General features: G+C 45.5%; 1 protein-coding gene across 2 annotated transcripts; it reads right to left on the bottom strand.

Moving 5' to 3' along the window:
- Positions 1-3,309: 3,309 nt before the first annotated feature.
- LOC144105262 (uncharacterized) lies at positions 3,310-16,503 on the bottom strand. Of its 2 annotated transcripts, XM_077638404.1 has the most exons (6): positions 16,062-16,326; positions 13,904-14,056; positions 11,665-11,782; positions 9,064-9,140; positions 7,258-7,492; positions 4,501-4,639 (listed from the first exon to the last, which is right to left on the bottom strand). In XM_077638404.1, exons 1-5 carry the CDS (start codon positions 16,157-16,159, stop codon positions 7,273-7,275), a joined length of 666 nt encoding a protein of 221 aa, XP_077494530.1. In that variant the 5' UTR covers positions 16,160-16,326; the 3' UTR covers positions 4,501-4,639; positions 7,258-7,272. The 2 variants fall into 2 exon arrangements, with proteins under 2 accessions (XP_077494529.1, XP_077494530.1); XM_077638403.1 differs by having other exon boundaries at positions 3,310-7,492; positions 16,062-16,503.
- Between the last annotated feature and the right edge of the window lie 1,966 nt (positions 16,504-18,469).

The following is an 18,469-nucleotide window of genomic DNA, read 5'->3' as shown; positions in this document are numbered from 1 at the left end:
TCACCATCCCACAGTTCAGAAGAACTTTCCAATAACTCTTCTAGGCTGTCATCGTCGCTGCTTGAACACTCAACGTTCGCTGGAGAAGTTGTGCCGCACGAAGTGGATGACAACGTATTTGTGCTGCCGTGTGTCCCGGCGGATCCGCTTCCACCGCAGGGCCTTTACTTCTGGTTTTCTGTACCTCTGTCGAATTTTTGACAGTTCATCACGATTTTTGAATGCTCGTAAAAAATGGAAAGCACAAGGATGAGGACCACGAGGTTTGGCACCGAGAGTGAGCCAAGTTATTGCGAATAGGACAGACTAATTCTTCAGCTGAGCTCTTGCACACATTTTGAGCGCTTTTCAAATGTATGTTGTGCATTTGAAAAGTGTCAGAACAAAAGGCTGGAGCGGGTAGCTGGAACATTATCCGCGCCATTTCCTGACAGCCGTCAGCTTTATCATCAGACGCATTGCACGCGCCAATGTCAATAAATATAGGCACGCTTTATATCTCTACCGCCATCTGTGATATGATAGTGGAAACGCATTTTCATACATTTGTGGAAGCATATCGTCGCCACACTGCAAGAAACGCCTCGTTGTTTGCGCCACCACGGCTGGACTGCGTTGCGTGACCCACTGGTGGGCCACGACGCAGTGAACATGTTAAGCTTCCGAGAAGCACGCCGCTCGACTCCCGGGAGAACACCACTCGAGCAGCCACGGACCAGTGAGGCAACATACGCCAGTCTGCGGATCAGCCCCGTCGTGCTCCTCAGGTCGTCGGACTGTCGCAGTGCCCGGTGAACAAATTGTGTTTTGTTTGTTTGTCTCTCTCTGTGTTAGTGCACTTTAGGTGCAAAGGTTCTGTTGAATTGTAATCTCTCTCTATTCTTACTTTGCACGGGTTGCGTTGTATTTGTAAATCATCTCCTTTGTGACCGAGACCGCTACCCCCCCACGCGCTAAGGGTGTCTGGGAGCGCACGCAAAAGTGCGCGAAGTGGTGACAACCATTGAGGCAAGTAACCTGACGAAAAAAGAACTGATATGGTGTCCACATCTTAACCTTCAATAAGCTAACTATAAAATAAGTGCTTGTGTCTGAAAAGATGCTGCAGTGCTTTGCTTTTACTACATGAAGCAGTCGCAGAACAAATCTTCACATGAAAACAGCTTTCTTTTTTATGGAATGATGTAGCAGTGACCTAAGTGCAAAGTTACAGTCACCCAAGTGACTAAACACATGCTTTCGCATGTCTACTCGCTTTAACCAGATTAAAACCGTACCACTTTTTTTCACCCAGTTGATATTTTCCAGGATAACATGATTTCCCAGCTGCTGTGTTTAAAACTGACAAATTCTGGTCGTATAATATGTTAAGCGACCAATGCACATGTGCAAACATATAGAGGGCTCAACATGAGGCAAGTGACACAAAGAGCTGAAATGAAGCGGCAGTCAATCACCGTGGCGGATCCTCCACAGTGTCTGGGTGCCAAGGGGCGAAACACTAAAAAAAAAAGAATACATCGGCTAAGTACAATTCAGCGAAAAGCTCTACCTGCGGAGGCGTTCCTGTTGCTATTCTACTATGCTAGCATGGTGTTCATCCGCTAGCACATGTTTAGCTAGCAGCAGCTCCATCGATGGTCCGGGCAGGGGCAAATGGGCAGGACAGCAAACCGCCCTTAGGGTTCCACCCCACGTCTTTCTGGGTAGCAGGCTCTAGGAACGTCCTGTTTGAAGCTAAACGGCAGCGACGTCAGCGAGTTGACCGCATATAAGCCAGTAGCAGCCGCAGAGCAAAGCAGTGTGTTTCCTCCTAATCGCCGAAGCTGCCTTTTCCTCCTGAATTCACCCTTTTGGGGGTGCCGGACAGGGTAGGAAGGGGGTGTGTTCCGTGGGGGGCGAGGGGTGAGCTGAAAGTGCAGACATAAAGACACATCGCCACCCCCTTCACTGGTGTTAATTTATAACCGCAGCGTTTGCCAGCCACTGCGCTGTCCATCGAACTCTCTTCGCACTTGACTGTTCGGTGCACTGGATGTGCAGAACAGCGAGGCCAGCTGCACCTGTGATGGGACGCAACTTTGGTGTGGGTGAGCTCCCTAAAACAGCTTTTCTCTGTAAAAAAACGTGCTCTAACATACGATGGCTTCAATTTGATCTGGTTGGTTGTAATCATGGTCTCTCATTATTGCAATACACAGATGCACATCCATGTTACGTGTTGCAGTGCTCTTGCATTTAAGTGTTGTCAACAGCGCAATAATGGAAGACCACGTTAAAACCGTACCACTTTTTTTCACCCAGTTGACATTTTCCAGGAGAACATGATTTCCCAGCTGCTGTCATCATGTCTTGCGGCGACAAGACATGATAAGGAGAAATGCATCGGCTTTGCCGCAGTGTCTACGGGCAAGGAAGTGAAGCATTTGAGACCACAGCGGTGTGCTTGCATGCAAGTGGGCTGGGACTGGGGAACACAACATGAAAACAAGAATGCTGCGATAATCAGTCGTGGTGGTGGTTTCACCCCATAGTGCATAGGTGCAAGGAGGCGAAGCACCCAAAAACGATGAGGAAGAGGTGTTGGCTACTTTTGCCATTACCGTCGACAGACCGGATGTGTAGCGAAGTTCGTTCTGCGCTTTAGACCGAGAAAATGTAAACTGAATTCTATGAGCACTAGAAAAGGGGCTATTGAGATCTTCCCAGAAATGCTAATCAACACTTTTATACCAATAAATTTTTCAATAAATGCCTGTGTACCTCTTCAATAGTTACATTTATCAAAAACAGGGTTTGGATTGTATGTTTCCCCAGATAATATGTTTTTTCCTGTTTTTTTTTAGAGGTATCAACGATGTTTTACTGCATTTTTTTATACTTTGAACAAAAATTCTGTATACGTGGGCAAAAAATTAGCCTGAAAAACAGCGCGAACTTGGGACGAGGACTGAAGGAAGACACAGACTGGCATCGGAGTTTTCCATTAAAAAACTGCTGAGTTCGTTTCTTGCGGCCTGGGCATACAATTTAGGGGGAAATATATTTGCTTTGAATTGAAATAACAAGCAGTGCCTGAAAGAGTTAATTAACAGCTGAAGATTTCATGTTTTTTCCAATCTGTGCGCATTTGTATGCCTTGGCCAATCTGTGACTGGCTGCATGACTGCAGGTGCCTGAACATAAACGTTGACCCTGCCATGAGCCACAACTTCTACGGCTTGGTTCACGCTTGCATGATGGGAGCTGAAGATCTCTTGAGACTAGTGCTCACCAATGCATAAGAAACACAACACACATACACAAATATAAACAAAACTACAGGCTGTATTCTCAAGCATGTTAATACGATGACTAGAAAAGTATACAATGCACATGAATAGAAAAGCACAGCGTTAAGAAATGCTATGAAATGCCCTCGCTTGCATCACACCACTCCACTCCGACAGCATTGCTTGGCTGTTGTGACCTAGCACTCAATCCACCACTGCAGCAGTGTAAAAAAAAACCCAGCCAACCCAGCCCCGAGTCCTTTAACTGAGACAAGCTGCTAAACCGAGGATACATTGATTTTACAGTAGCTGCATTCACACAACATCATGCACAAGCACTACAGGCACGGTACACATTCAGTGCCAAACCTGTTGTCCACTAAAGCACTAGAACTGCTCTGTGGTAAGCTATAGTGCAAGCAGAAGCGGTGCTGTCAAATTATAGAACCTCAGAATGGATCACATCATGGACACAGTACTTATATATGCAGTGGCAACAGACGTCACTGTGACCTAACAAACAATTCTTCCACGGCTACTGTCTGCGGCAGATGCCAACCAGCAGACTCGCAGCTCGAGATTCATTTTTGCGAATTCCAAAGCACGCCGTTAGTGACAATGAAAAAAATTGCACTGACACAGATTAGCTGTCCGCCACCCAGCATGGGAAAGCAAATAATGTGAATTCGTAATATCAGGACAAAAATGGGGTCCAAAAGGCTGTTTTAGTTGTGTTAGAGGTTAGGTGTAATTAGTAACATCTCGATGAATGTCCATGAGTCAATAACATTAGGCCTTGCCGTGTTCTTCACACATCATACTTTAGAGCACCCAAATGGTTTTCAGGTTAGGGTCCTTTTACTCAGAGCTACACGATGTGTAGGTACCGTATTTGCTCGCATATAAGCTGCACCAAAATTTGAAGAAAAAAAATGCATTTAAAAAGTGGGGGTGCGGGTTATCTGCAAAGTTTTCTTTGACAAGGGGGGGGTGGAGAGGTCGGCTTCAAGGCAGTGCGCGGTAGCCTCCCCGTGTAGTCCGCCACCCCCATCATCATTGACGCTTCTCAAGCCAATGAGGGGCCAACAAAAAGCATAGCACAATCCACCTTCATTGTCTTGTTGCTTCTTCCCCACGCCAGTGGCCACGTTTTCTTCAGCCAGCGTTGTTGAGCCTAGTGTCAGGCGCTGCTTCGTGTACTGCACCCCAGTTTGCATTGTTTGCCTGCTTTGTTCTGGCGTCATGAGTGCGACTTGGCGGCAGTGTTTCAGAACGAAAGAGAAGCTGAAGATTATAGCCACTGCCGAAGACACTGGCAACAGAGCTGCTGCGAGACAGCATGACGTCGACGAGTAGTGCATTCGTGACTGAAAGAAGAGAAAAGAGAGTCTTGAAACAACGAACCGGGACATGACGTCCATGCTACAGCCACTCAACGGGTGCCTGAACAAGCCATTCAAGGAACACCTGGAGCGGCTGTATGCCCAGTGGATGGCTGACGGCCTTTACGCCCTCACACCGACGGGACGCGTGCGAAGGCCCGATATTCCATTGCTGTGCCAGTGGATCGTGAATGTGTCGAAAGCGATACCTGCCGACTTTTTTGCGTAAAAGCTTTAAAAAACGTGCCATCAGTAACAGCTTGGATGGTTTGGAGGGCGACTACGTCTCTGAGAGTGGCGATGAAGCCTCGGATGGCCGCAGTGAGAGCGGCGACGATTGAGAATCGGATAACCATTCACGTGGTGGTGGTTGTTTGAATAAATGTTCTGATCTGAAATCGAAATAATCACTGAGTGTGCAGTTGTACCTTTCTAGCGCTCATTTTTTTTTTTACAGGTAAACATGTGGTTTACAGGCAGTTATTTTTCGTGGAGTTCAAAGTTAGCGGTGCGGATTACACACAGGGGTGGGTTATATGCGAGTAAATGCGGCACATGGGGAAGATGGCAGACCTTTGCCTCAGAGGATTTTGGACATGAACGCAGGAGTTTGAGGCCTTTAAATCACAACATATATATGTTCAAGCACCTGTGATAGTAACGCCATTTGGCACAATACAGTACAAGCCCACGAAATACAATCTATAAAGCGGACATTGATTAAAGGCAGCTTATGAATAGTATAAATGCATATATTTTGTTACAATCTATAAAGCCGACATTGATCAAAGGCAGCTTATCAATATCATAAATGCACATACTTTCACTTTCCTAGAAGCGCCCGTTTTCAGCCTGGAATGTGACATCAGCATTAAAATGTACTGTCAGTGACAAGTGTTCGCAGACCATAAGAAACTCTGACCAAATATACTGCAACACCATTTCAAAATTTCCTTTACATAAACAGTACCCTATCTCGTCTTTGAGAGTAGGCGTAAGCATGATACGCACTACAAGAAAGACAATTCACAGATGAAGTTAGCCGCACTAATAAAGAGGCTGTCAGTTTGGTCCAAACAGAGGTAAATCTGCCACTGCCTTCGCCTACTTCTGTTTTTCCAGCTGGGCACCGTGCTCGGTCTCCCTGGCAGCTTTCGCAGCTTTGCGTGCTGCCTTTCAGCTGCACAATAATGTAGCCGAATTTGCCACTCCTTTGAGGAGTTATGAAATGCCTTCACTGGAAAGACATTTGGCAAGCGCCAGTAATCATAACCTGCAGCTTATGAAGTGCTTTCTTACCAAAGGAAGGATTTAAGGAGGTGCCAAATATGCTGCTGCCCTAGTATTACTGTAAACAATCTGCCTTTTCCAAACAACATATTATATATGAGGCAATGCACATAACTTCTCCATGATGGGCTAGCAGGCGTACACTCTAAACACAAATATGCCTATATGGGAGTAAAAAGATAGTAAGCTGTCCTCTTCTGCACACCCTTTTATAGAAGGGCGTGCGTTAGAGGACAGTTTTACTCCCTTTTTAATCCTTTCGTTTAGAGTGTATTACTGAAATGAGTAGGGCTGTGCATGTCAACCCAAAACGAGAGTAAAAAAACAGCAGCTCGGTTTGTAAAGCCAGCCTGAAGACTCTTTGGTAGATAAGCGGCCTCTTGGGCACATAAAAAAATTCTGCACACTTTTCTATCCATTCATGATCGTTATCTTCGTTAATTTGTGCAGCACAATGCCTTTCGATAATGCACGAACTGTTTCTGTTATTGAATTGTATAACTCTGAGTTACTGAATTATAACTTCGGGTTAATAGTAGAACCTCATTAATTCAATTTGTTGAATTATAACTTTCAGATTACCGGAATGCACACATTGGTCCCGTCAACATCATGTGCATTAAAAAATTAAAAGAATGCATCTTAATTCAAGTGCCCCATAGTTTGAACTAATTTGTGGTACCCTCCCCTTTGAGCCAGAATTATATATTGAGAGTTGACTGTGGAATGCTCGATATGTGTACTTTCACGGCAAGTGAAATACACTGCTCTCAGGAATAAAACTTAACTATAGACTGCAGCGCTTGTTGTAGAGGATGAGGTGCATTGTCTCTCGCTCACTATACACATTTCCAATCCGTTCCGTGTAACACGTGTGACCTGGACTTAGCCACGTTCCGTGCGCAATTAGTTCCACAGACAACGGCCCATTTTTGTTTGTTTTCAATGGCGCTGGCAAGTGCTACCTACAAACGCAGTGTGCAACAAAATCTGACAGAAAATACAACCCCCGAGTGAAACGTAACCCTAACAGAACCATCACTTAGCACTGGGAAATTGTTTGCACCATTTTGGGGTAAAAAATGCAGCCCCTTTGGAGGTAGTAATGCGTGCACTCAGAAATGGTCAATTGTCAAAAGGCTGCTCGGAGCCCACTTCAACCTTTGCAGGCAATCTTCTCAAATCCATCAGTTACAAATCACAAGTCTCCCAAGCGCTGCCAGCGTGACAAAGAAAGACGTTTACAATCCATTCCATTTGGCCAGAGCAACAATATTATGGAACTCCGATATTAACGTCAGAAAAATAATCACCGGCACTTTTGCCTCTCAAAAGTAGTCCACTTTCTGCAGTGTCAGCTCCCTTCGGGAGAGACTGAAGAAGACTGTCGTTGGGAGGCGGCCATCTTGGTGGAGAGTGAAGCGACCGTCCTCCAGCTTGCCGCAACGCCAGGGAAGGGGGAAGAACGGCAGGGTCACATAGGTGGGGCACACGTGACCCTTGGATGATGCGTCACAGCAGGTCATGAACAGGTGGCACGTTCTCCCACTGCAAGAGCAAACAGAGGAAAAAGATTGAAAGAAAAGTATGCGCTTAAGATTAACCCATAGTGCGAAAAACTCTACAAAATAGCTAGAAAAAAAGAATGGCACTACGGGGCCACTAGTGAAACCATGCTGCCACTAAAGGAGCAGGGGCTGAGTTTACACAGTGTCTTGAAAGACATGAAGTGAGGTTTGGTTTATGGGTGTTTAACGTACCCAAGCGACTCAGGCCATGAGGGACGCCGTGGTGGAGGTCTCCGGTTAATTTGGACCACTTGGAGTTCCTTAACGTCCACTGAAATTGCACAGCACTCGGGCCTCTAGAATTTTGGCTCCATCGAAATGTGACTGCTGCAGCTGGGATTGAACCCATGTCTTTCGGGTCAGCAGCTAAGCACCATAACCAATGAGCCATGGCAGTGGCTAGAAGGTGAGGTGTGTGCAATGGATGTCAAGTAGCCAATAGCTGGCCACCAAATAGCAAGGTTGCCAGTGCGTAGGCACATTACGAGTGGTATTTTCCAGTGCGGCTAACCACTTTGCTTAAAAGAGGTAGACACCCTATATTTTGGTTGCATGTATTCTTCTTTATATGATACATAAGATATCAGACTACATGGATCACTATGCGGTATTTGCGTACTACCGCTAAATGATTTATAACAGAATTTCTTCTCTCATGCTGTTGTGGTTTGAAGCAGAACATATGAAATCTGTGCAGAAAGCGCTCCACCACCGGCCATTTATGTTGTTTGGCGAAGCGTACCGCCTGTCAGCAGAGGCCTCGCTCGGTGCTCAGGTTTCGATATATCGAACCCCAAGCACCCGTTTTGTTTCGTTCCGTTCCGTTTCGTATCCATTCTGTTTGTATTTTTTTAGCTCAAATATTTTCGTCCTGTATAGTCAAGAATGCTCGATTGGGCCTTTTTTTCCTTGACATGCCGCTAAATAGTACCTTTTAAACAGCATCATTACTGCCCGGCATCATCCCGAACTGTAACATTTTGTATACAGTGAACTCTGGCTGGGACATTTTTAAAATCTGTATCATCGCAAAATTCTCATTAAGCGCAATCATATCATGAGATTGCACTGTATCTACAAGGTGCCACCTACACCAAGAGTGTTCAAGAATCTAACTTTATTCAGACTGGTGAAACATAGAAATTTCGATGTAGTCAACTTCGTGATTTAACTAACCCGGGTTCGAACCCGACCGCGGCAGCTGCGTTTCGATGTAGGCGAAACCCAAAGGCGCCCGTGTGCTGTGTGAAGTCAGAGTAGGTTAAAAATCCCCAGGTGGCCGAAATTATTCTCAAGCACTCCACTGCTCACTGCAGCACCTCTTTCTTCCTTTTTTCTCTCAGTCCCTCCTTTATCCCTTCCCTTACGGCGGGGTCCAGGTGCCCGCTGAGATGTGAGACAGATACCGCGCAATTTCCTTTCCACAACAACAAATTTTCAATTTTCAACTAATTTTAGGCTGCAAACGTAACTTTGTAAATATCGACGGTCGACTTAAAAGCTTGCAGAATGCATCCTTTAAGTACATTACATTTGAATCCAGGCACTCACTTTTTGGAGGTTGCAAAATTTGCAGCATCCTGCAGCAAGGCGAAGAGGCGGGCGACAGTCTGGTCCCCGTGCTCTGCCTGGGATAAAGCGAATAAGAATATGCTCTAAACCACTTTCAACAATTTCCTACAGCCATGACTGACGGCCCACCAAAAAAAGCGCTTCTCTTGGACAAACAAATCTATCTGCACTACTCCATTTCATGCTTGGCATATATATGTACCACACTGCAGAAGCCACTAAAGCAGTACACTCTCAAATACCTTGTCAATTCCACACGCATCATTCATATTTTTCAGACCCTGGCAGAAACAAGATGAAATTTCGATTTAATTTTAACGCATGAAATATTTAATGCATGTGGCTATAGCCACAAAAAGGGGCAATAGACTTGGCATCAATACACACCAAAACACCAGGTATGACGCACAGTACTATAGTCCACCAAACTGCAGTTCTCGTATGTTTTCGGAAAACCTTGTGAGCTGAGAGCACAAGACGTACAGCCTTCGTCAAAAATGAACAGCACAATCCCTCGCATTTGGGCAGATGAAAAAAAGAGTTCTATCTTCAAGTGATTTGAAATGCTTGCAAGGCATAATGTGCCACACAGAACGACTAAGTGTGGGACCCCTTGCCATCTATGGGTTTTACAAAGGCGGTACTACATTTAACACAACAAAACTGCAAAGAACTGCCACGCTCCACCCACATCAAAAATAAAAAACTAGGGCTGACAGCTGTTGTTTCAAATTAGTATTACTGTTCCATTAAACAGCTGCAAAAAAATTTTCCTAATACAGGGCCCCTGAAAATTTTTTATCCCCTTAGCTGTTCTTTTTGCGAAAGTACTGTAATTACAAGCTTGTAAGTCGACTCGAATGTAAGTCGACCCCTCCAAATCACATTTCCGAAAAATAAAAAAACTTCCGAGGTGGTTTACGGGGGCCCCGAAACACATAATCAGTGCATTGTTTTGCCTCTTGCTAGCATAGGATGAGTTATAGTGATGTTATTAGCATCGGTCGTGCCGCATATACTCCAGTTTTTAACATTTTAATTAGCTCGAAACAAAAATTCATGGCACTGACGGTGTCACCATACAGTGGCTGTTTTTAGCAGTGGATATGACATCACTTGGTGGGAGCTTGATGATTAGACAAACAGTAAATATACTGCGAATCGGGTTATTAAAGGGACACTGACAAGAAATTGAAGTTGGCTTGTATCCATAGAATAGCAGCTCCTGATCACAAAAACGCCACTCTTCCTGAAAACAAAGCTCTTGTAATGTAGAAAATAGCAAGAACCAAAATACAGGTATCGCCGCCACAGGCCAATCTCGCAAGTACAAGCGTGATGCCTTCCTAGGACAAGAGGAGCCACCTTCGAGGAATTTTCGTTACTTAATGGAAGTCACAAATCTCTGAGGCTGGCAAGGAAGGTTGCGCACTGCACCGCTAGCCGTCAGAAATCACGGAGTCTGCGTTTACGTCATGTTTCACGTCACTCCGTTCTGTGACGTCATAAGAGTTCCCTGAGTTTGAATCAGGGCGGCGGGAAAAACTTTTTCAACTTCGAATCCAAATTTCTTTGAAATAAATCCATCTTTCGCGCCCGGACAAGCGGCAACAAAGTCATGAAATGCCGAACTATCAGATTTTGCTAACAAAAAAAAATTGATAGAGTTCTCCTCAGTGTCCCTTTAACTAGAAATAAGTTTTGTAAAGTTTTTGTGTCTTATACTACATCAACAAAACCAACTTGTTTGCCTTAGATAAAAGTGCTGTAAAGCAAGTAAAACAACAATACACCACCAAAGGCTCTGGCTACTTTTTGCATCGAAGGACTTTGTGCCTCTCTAGCGCACAAAACTTATGGCTACTCTCTATGTATCTGAGAATGGCTTTGCGGAATCAACCCGATCGAGCCATTGCACTCTATAAGCGTTCGTTTTGGTCCCAAGGAAGGATGCAAGGAAAAAAGTCGTTCGTTTCACATTTAGCAGAGCACATCATCAGCTTGTGGAGGATCACTAGGCGGTGGCGCCAGATGGCGCCACGTTCCTGTCAACAACGCGCTCCTTGCTCGCCGTGACTAATCAGTGCGCTAGGAGCGACGGGCCATGGTAGGCGGTAAGCAGTAGAGGTACGCGCTTTGCTAAACGTGGAGGGCTGGCTAGAATGACACCTCTAGATGCGGCACAAATGGATTTCAAACTGGACGGCAGGTCTACTACTTGCAGTACAGTCATGGTTTGTAAGTTTTCGGGATGCTGATTCGCGAAAAAAAAAAAAAAAATTAAGTTTGCGCTGTCTCACGAGCCAGTCAGATGGTATTCATCTACCAAATGCCGCACACGTCTCCTCATCAAATCAAAAAATCAAATCAAGTCATATTTTATTCTCCAGCAAGTATCTGGATGATCACCTGGGCTAAAAGCTGTACGAACAGCTTGACGAAGGCCATGCTTCTATGCATATGCACTTCACTGACCTGCTGTGCCTAATCGTGCCGCAGTAAATTTTTTTGCACAAATCCGCACCCCGTAAGCTTTTGTTCACGACTGTCCATGCATTGAACTAGTGGAGACAGACGCACCTCTGAGGCCTCCTCTATGTAAGCCTCAAGTCCGTGCAACACGAGGACATTGGGAAGCACCGGCAGCTGCTGGAACTTAACGAGGTAGTTGAAGAGAGAGTCGAGGTCAGCCATGTACCTGCACATCAGTTCACCACACAACATAACAAAAAATCAGCATGCAGGGCTGAAAAGACCGAAATGGCAGGCAGTTTAGCATTGCTAAGCGCAAATTATTCTGCAAAAGCACATTTTTTGTAGGCGGACGCCACTGCTGCATACCTGAAAGCATGACTGAGGTGTCCACTGACCCAGGGAGCCAGTTATGCGAGTCTTCAACTTTTCCATTGGCAATGCCAATTTACCTAATGTACGCCAGCGGTCTATGCTCCAGTGTTGCGCTTCTGCAACAATGTTATCAGTGCCAACACATATTGCTCCAGTGCTGTGTTTCTGCTGCAATGTTGTCCGCGCTAACGCATGTAGCGCAAACCTTTTTGTCACTACCACTACATAGCTTAAAGCATAAAGATTAATTTGATAGTATAGTATTAGCTGATGAAGAAGCCGATGTGCAGTGCACAGCGCGAGCGTCTGTTGCAGACAAACACGAGGCGTGTTCAGCTCCGGCGATAGCCTAGCGCTCTCGCGCAGTGACCAGCGAAGCTGATCTGTCCGTGCCACCGCAGGTTCAAATCCCAGTCGCGGATTTTTATTTGATTCATCTTTATTTGTCTATTTCATTGGCACAAGCCCACAAACATCGCAAGATCTTGTTCTGGGTTTACCCATCAGAATAGTGCTCTCACACTAAAAGAAACATTGTAACACAAACAGATGAGAGAATGGTATTGCCCATTTCATGCACTTTGTACACAATGGTGTATTTTGCTGATTGGCCACCTTTTTTCGCGATTGTCTTGTCCGTTTTATGAGTGTAGCTGCTCTGCTTTCTCATGTTCACTAGCAAATGCAGTAAACAATATTTCTCAAAGTAGGTTTAAAAATGATAGCATGTCCTCTGCCACTGTCATGGGGACAAATTTTGCCACCAGCAATTATTTTTCTTTTTTTCTTGTTTCATTTACACCATCAAAAACAATGTAACCCCTAACCTCGCGAGTAATCATATGACAAATGTAGTTGTTTTGATGTCACATTTTCCAACCACTATGACACTAAGTACAAAACGGTGTACACCCTTGTAAGAAAATAACTGCTGGTATTTTGCACTGCAAGCCTCACCGATTCGCTTTCTCAAGGCCAGCACAAAAATTTTTTTCTGAAAAGAAATGTTGGATGGCAACTGAAAAGATTAAAGGGGCTCTAATGAATAAAGATGCTTCTTTCTTCCATTGCACTTGGGATAATAAACGTTTCATTGCCGGCAACAAGTAAGAATACCACATTCCTAAATATGCGTAGGTATTTGTATTTTCAGGCTTCCTCTGCTGGGTGGCTTCAGCATTGCTTTCCCTACGTGACATGGCAAGTTAGTGGTGTTGTATCTCGTGTTAAGCACACAATATTAGAGAACAGATGACTCACAATCCACCTTACCCGCTGCTCTCCGAGCTACACTCAGTGCAGTTTTATGTTTTGTACTCAACTCATTGTAATTCACTGCTGTTCGTATCTAATGGTAGTTCTGCATCTCTCTTGTGACATCACACCATTTTCATCTGCACTAGAATAGAAAGCTTTAAAAACCAAAACTAGCTAGGCTCCCGAAACTTTTAAAAATTATGCATTGGCAACCTATGTGTTGTGATTCATGACAAATGGTCTGCATTTGAGGTTTGTTCTAAATTTGGAAACACAATCAAATTTATGATGTCTTTAAACCCATTTAAATGAGCCAGCCTTAAGCATACTTGAATTGCGTCAGAAGAGCCGTCTATCCTCTGGGCATCGACACAGAACATTCCCAGCAACCAGATAATCATAACAAGTTAGCTTTTTTTCGTGTTTTTCAAGCGATTTAAACTTGCGAGCAGTCATGAATGCACTCACTGTTCACCTATACAATGGTGCCATTTCACCAGCAGTGAAATACACACAGAAAAAAAATGTAATTCTCACACAACAGCATTCAAGAAGGACGGTTAGCTTAGTGTTTGAACACACAAGTGTTTGCAAGTTCAGGGCCCTCGGTTCATGGTGGATATGTTAAAGAGGCAACACGCTACACTCATATACTGATTTCCTTGATGAACGGGATGCCGCAAATGAAAGACAACAAGTACAAAGGTCCCAGCACCTTGGGCGAATGAAGTCGACCATGTCTTGGCTGAAGACAGGCATGTCGCGGACATGGTACGCTGTCTCGATCCCATTGCACCCAACGATGGCCACGTACTCGCCGGCTTCGGCAGACGTGACGGCAAGCTGCAGAGCCAAGGAGTCTAGGCACCTGGAATGCAGCACGCACAAATGTCCTGTAGCAACCAAATGCTTACCTAATCACAACAGGGGGCGATCAGATTTGCACGGTGACTAAAAGTGATGTGAACAAAACAAGAGTTTTTGGTAGTGAGTTATTTAGGATTGGAAATGAGTTCACTCATACAATTTCTCCATGGCTATACAACAGACATCTCTGCATATCATTGCCTTCAAAAGCATGGAACTAGCTGAGCACAGCTTGGAGGCTGCTGTGTTATCATGCATTTGCAATACAGGGACTTACGTTTTTATGTGCTGGATTTAAAAAAATTCCTGTGCGCAAAATACTGGCCTAATAAAGCGCAAACACCGCTAACAAGGTAGAATGTTATTGCCTAGTTGTTTAAGATCTAAATAAACATGGTACTTGCCAGTATTTGGTGGAATTAGCGAGAAACTGTTTTCGGCCACGAGTGCAGTTTTTGCAGACGTGAGCCAATCAGCCGGTCTCACAGGCTGCGCCGTCAGCTGGACGGCAAGGCGAACGATGTCTCAGCTGGGTGGATGAGGGAAGCACGCTCTCTTCGAAGATGTGGTTCATCTGCCCACCAGAATTAATATCACAAGGAACATCGCTGCTTCTGCTACTAAATACCACAGTGAAAATGTGACACCAACAGCCCTGCACACACTAATCACTGATAAGTTGTCGCTTGTGAGTTGCATGTTCATCTGGCAGATGGTGCAGCCTGTGAGACCGGCTGCTTGGCTCGCATCTGTAAAAACTGTACTCGTAGCCGAAAGCAGTTTCTCGCTAATTCCACCAAATACAGGCAAGCACCGATGTTTATTTGGGTCTCAAACAACTTAGGCAATAATATTTTACCTTGTGAACGCTGTTTGCTCTCGATGAGGCCACTATTTTGCGCACAGGAATTTTTTAAAATCCGGCCAATAAAAACGCAAGTCCTGTACTTTCAGTACGTGGTATGGTGTGTGGCATAATATGGGGTTCAATATCCCAAAGCGACATAGGCCATGCGGGACGGACTAATTCCGACCACCTGCGGGACTTAAACATGCACTAACATTGCACAGAACAAGGGCTCCTTGCGTTTCGCCTCCACCGAAACGCAGCCGCCGCGGCAGGGATCGAACCTGCGTCCCTGGGCTCAGCAGTCCAGCGCCCTAACAACTACGTCACCACGGCAGGGCACTTTGGTTTGGTTTATGGGGGTTTAACTTCCCAAAGCGACTCAGGCTATGAGGGACGCCGTAGTGAAGGGCTCCGGAAATTTCGACCACCTGGGGTTCTTTTACGTGCACTGACATCGCACAGCACACGGGCCTCTAGAATTTTGCCTCCATCGAAATTCGACCGCCGCGGCCGGGGTCGAACCCGCGTCTTTCGGGCCAGCATCCGAGCGCCATAATCACTGAGCCACCGCGGCGACTCAGGGCGCTTTCATTAAGTGCGTATAGGTAACAGCAGTATATAAAAGGGAGCACCTGGTTTGCACTAAAGAGCTAAATTATCTTCCTCTGCATGCATTTAACTTGAGCAGGCACTGTGCAGATCACGTACCTACCGGAATACTTAACTGTGGACAAAAAAAAAAAAACAAAGCAAAATGCACGCTTCTCGTCATATACTTGCACAGTGCTTGTAGTATGGTATTCCTTTTTATACTGCTTCAACCTGCGCATGCGGATTCAGAGGCAAGTACGTTTCATTTTCCAACTTGCAAGAAGACGCTGTCCACAATGAGCTCCTGCAGGTAACAATTAAGCATGCACATACTTTATCGTTTTACCGCGTGGATATGCGAGCAATTAACAACGCTGTTTTTCACATGTCGCCGGTAGTGGATTACTTGACTGAAGAGTTGTGCGCCTGAACCCTCTGCTGGAAGTCAACGTTAAGCACAAATCAAGGTCCGGGAACTCAAGTAGATACATAACTACAAGAGTCGCGCTTTTATTTCTCATGATTTGAACAAGCCGGCATTGAAGAGGAACCAAAAAATACTCACGCAGGGTCGTCACCCAGAATGAAAGTTTCGGTTGAGTCGAGACACACCCTTGCCTTGGCGTCATCTTGCGAAAAGGGGAAAATTCGATTCAAGCTCATCGAAAAGCACTGACGATCGAAACCCTTCCAAACTACTGCGAGTGCTGTTCCAATGAAATCAAGTAACCTCTCGCATGGCGTTTGTTACAGCCGCCGTGCGTCTTGTTTCGTAGTAAACAAACGTAGTTAAGCAATCGACTCCACTGCGCAAGCTACTGCACAAAAGCGCAAAAGCGATTGAAGCGCCGCTATTAAAACGCACCGCTCATCGTCACTGTCAACCTCATAAAGTTTCTATAGTCAATCTGAAGCGGCTAACAGAATAATTCGAATAAGTTATCATTGTGATGCTCACAGAGCATACCGAGGCATAGCCTCCAAAGGAGGCTATGACCGAGGGTCCCGAAAGTTATTTTGCAACAGCAGCGCGCTTATACAGATTAGTGGTATGATGTACAAGGCAACAAGTATCGGTTTCGTTTTCTTGTTGGTACCAGTTTCAAAGGAATTGAAAATTGGTTGTTGCTTAAAGGAAACGGCGCAGTGTCTGTCTCACTTCTCGGCGGACACCTGAACCGCGCCGTAAAGAAAGAGATAAAGGAGGGAATGAAAGAAGAAAGGAAGAAAGAGGTGCCGTAGTGGCGGTGTCCGGAATAATTTCCACCACCTGGGGATCTTTACCGTGCACTGCCATCGCACAGCACACTGGCTTCTTTGCGTTTCGCCTCCATCGAAACATGGCCGACGTGGCCGCCGCGCTCGGGTTCGAACCCGGGTGCTCTGGGTCAGTAGCCGTGCGCCCCAACCACTGAGCCACCGCGGCGGGCCCAGCTTCAAAGCAGAAAATTGGATTTTGAGGAAGGCGCAGTAACTATCTCATTCGCATCATCATCATCATCTTCAGCCTGACTACACACACTGCAGGGCAAATGCCTCTCCAATGTGTCTCCAATCAACCCTATGCTTTGTCAGCTGCGCCTGCAAATTTCTTAATCTCATCCGCCCGCCTACTCTTCTGCCACCCCCTGCTGCACTTGCCTTCTCTTGGAACCCAATCCGTTACCCTTAAGGACAGCGGTTATCTTGCCTTTGCATTACATGCCCTGCCCAAGCCCATTTCTTCCTCTTGATTTCGACTAGGATGTCATTAACCAGCGTTTGTTCCCTCACCCACTCTGCCCAATTCCGGTCTCTTGACGTTGCGCCTATCACTTTTCTTTCCATGGCTCGCTGAACTTAAGCTGAACCCTTTTCTTTAGCCTCCACGTTTCTGCCCCGTAAGTGAGTACCGGTAAGATACAGCTGTTGTACACTTTTCTCTTAAGGAATATTGGCAAACTGCTATTCATGATCCGAGACAACCTGCCACATGTGCTCCACCCCATTCTTATCCGTGTAGTTATTTCCCTCTCATGATCCGGATCAGCTATCACTACCTGCCTTAACTGGACGTATTCCCTGCTGTTTCCTTGCTAGACTGTTGAACATTACTTTGGTTTTCTGCATGTTCATTTTTAGCCCCCCCCCCCCCCCTTTTCTGCTCTGCCTGTCAAACTCATTGATCATGATTTGCAGTTCACCTCCTGAGTGACTCAGCAAGGCGATGCCATCAGCGAATCGCAGATTATTTAGGTATCCTCCATTAACTCTTATCCCTTGGAATACATCCTGTAAACAGGCGAATAGCATTGGCTAGATCGTGTCTCCTTGCCTCACGCCCTTCCTTATTGGAATTTTATTGCCGACTTTATGGAGGACTATGGTAGCTGTGCAGCTGCTATATATATGTTCCAGTATTTTGACATAAGGGTCTTCTACACCCCGATTACACAATGCCTGTATGACTGCCGAGGTTTCCACCGAGTGAAATGCTTTCTCGTAATCAATGAAGGCTATATATAGGGATTGGTTATATTCTGCGCATTTCTCTATCACCTGATTGATAGTGTGAATATGATCTATTGTGGAATATCCTTTTCAATATCCTGCCTGATCATTTGACTGATTAAAGTCTAAGATTGCCCTCACTCTACTAGCGATTACCTTAGTAAATACCTTCTAGGCAACGGACAGTAAGTTGATTGGTCTGTAATTTTTCAAGTCCTTGGCGTCTCCTTTCTTATGAATTATGATAATCCATTAAGAGGGTGCAGCGATGGCGTAGAGGTAGAGCGTCCGCCTTGCATGCAAGAGAACCGGAGCTCGAATCCCGGTGCTGAACAGTTCTCCACCGGTCTGAAAAAAAACAAAAAAAAACTCCACGTGTCGATGGAATTGCATAAATAGGCCTGGGGTGCGGCCTGCTCTCGGTGACCAGAACCGACAATGCACTCCCTCAACAGAAGAGGATTTGGCCACCCTGGTGTAGTA

The sequence above is a fragment of the Amblyomma americanum genome, chromosome 9, assembly GCF_052857255.1.
Source record: "Amblyomma americanum isolate KBUSLIRL-KWMA chromosome 9, ASM5285725v1, whole genome shotgun sequence".
NCBI lineage: Eukaryota > Metazoa > Arthropoda > Arachnida > Ixodida > Ixodidae > Amblyomma > Amblyomma americanum.
Note: the sequence above shows the minus strand (reverse complement) of the source record. Positions and strands in the feature narration are given on the sequence as shown.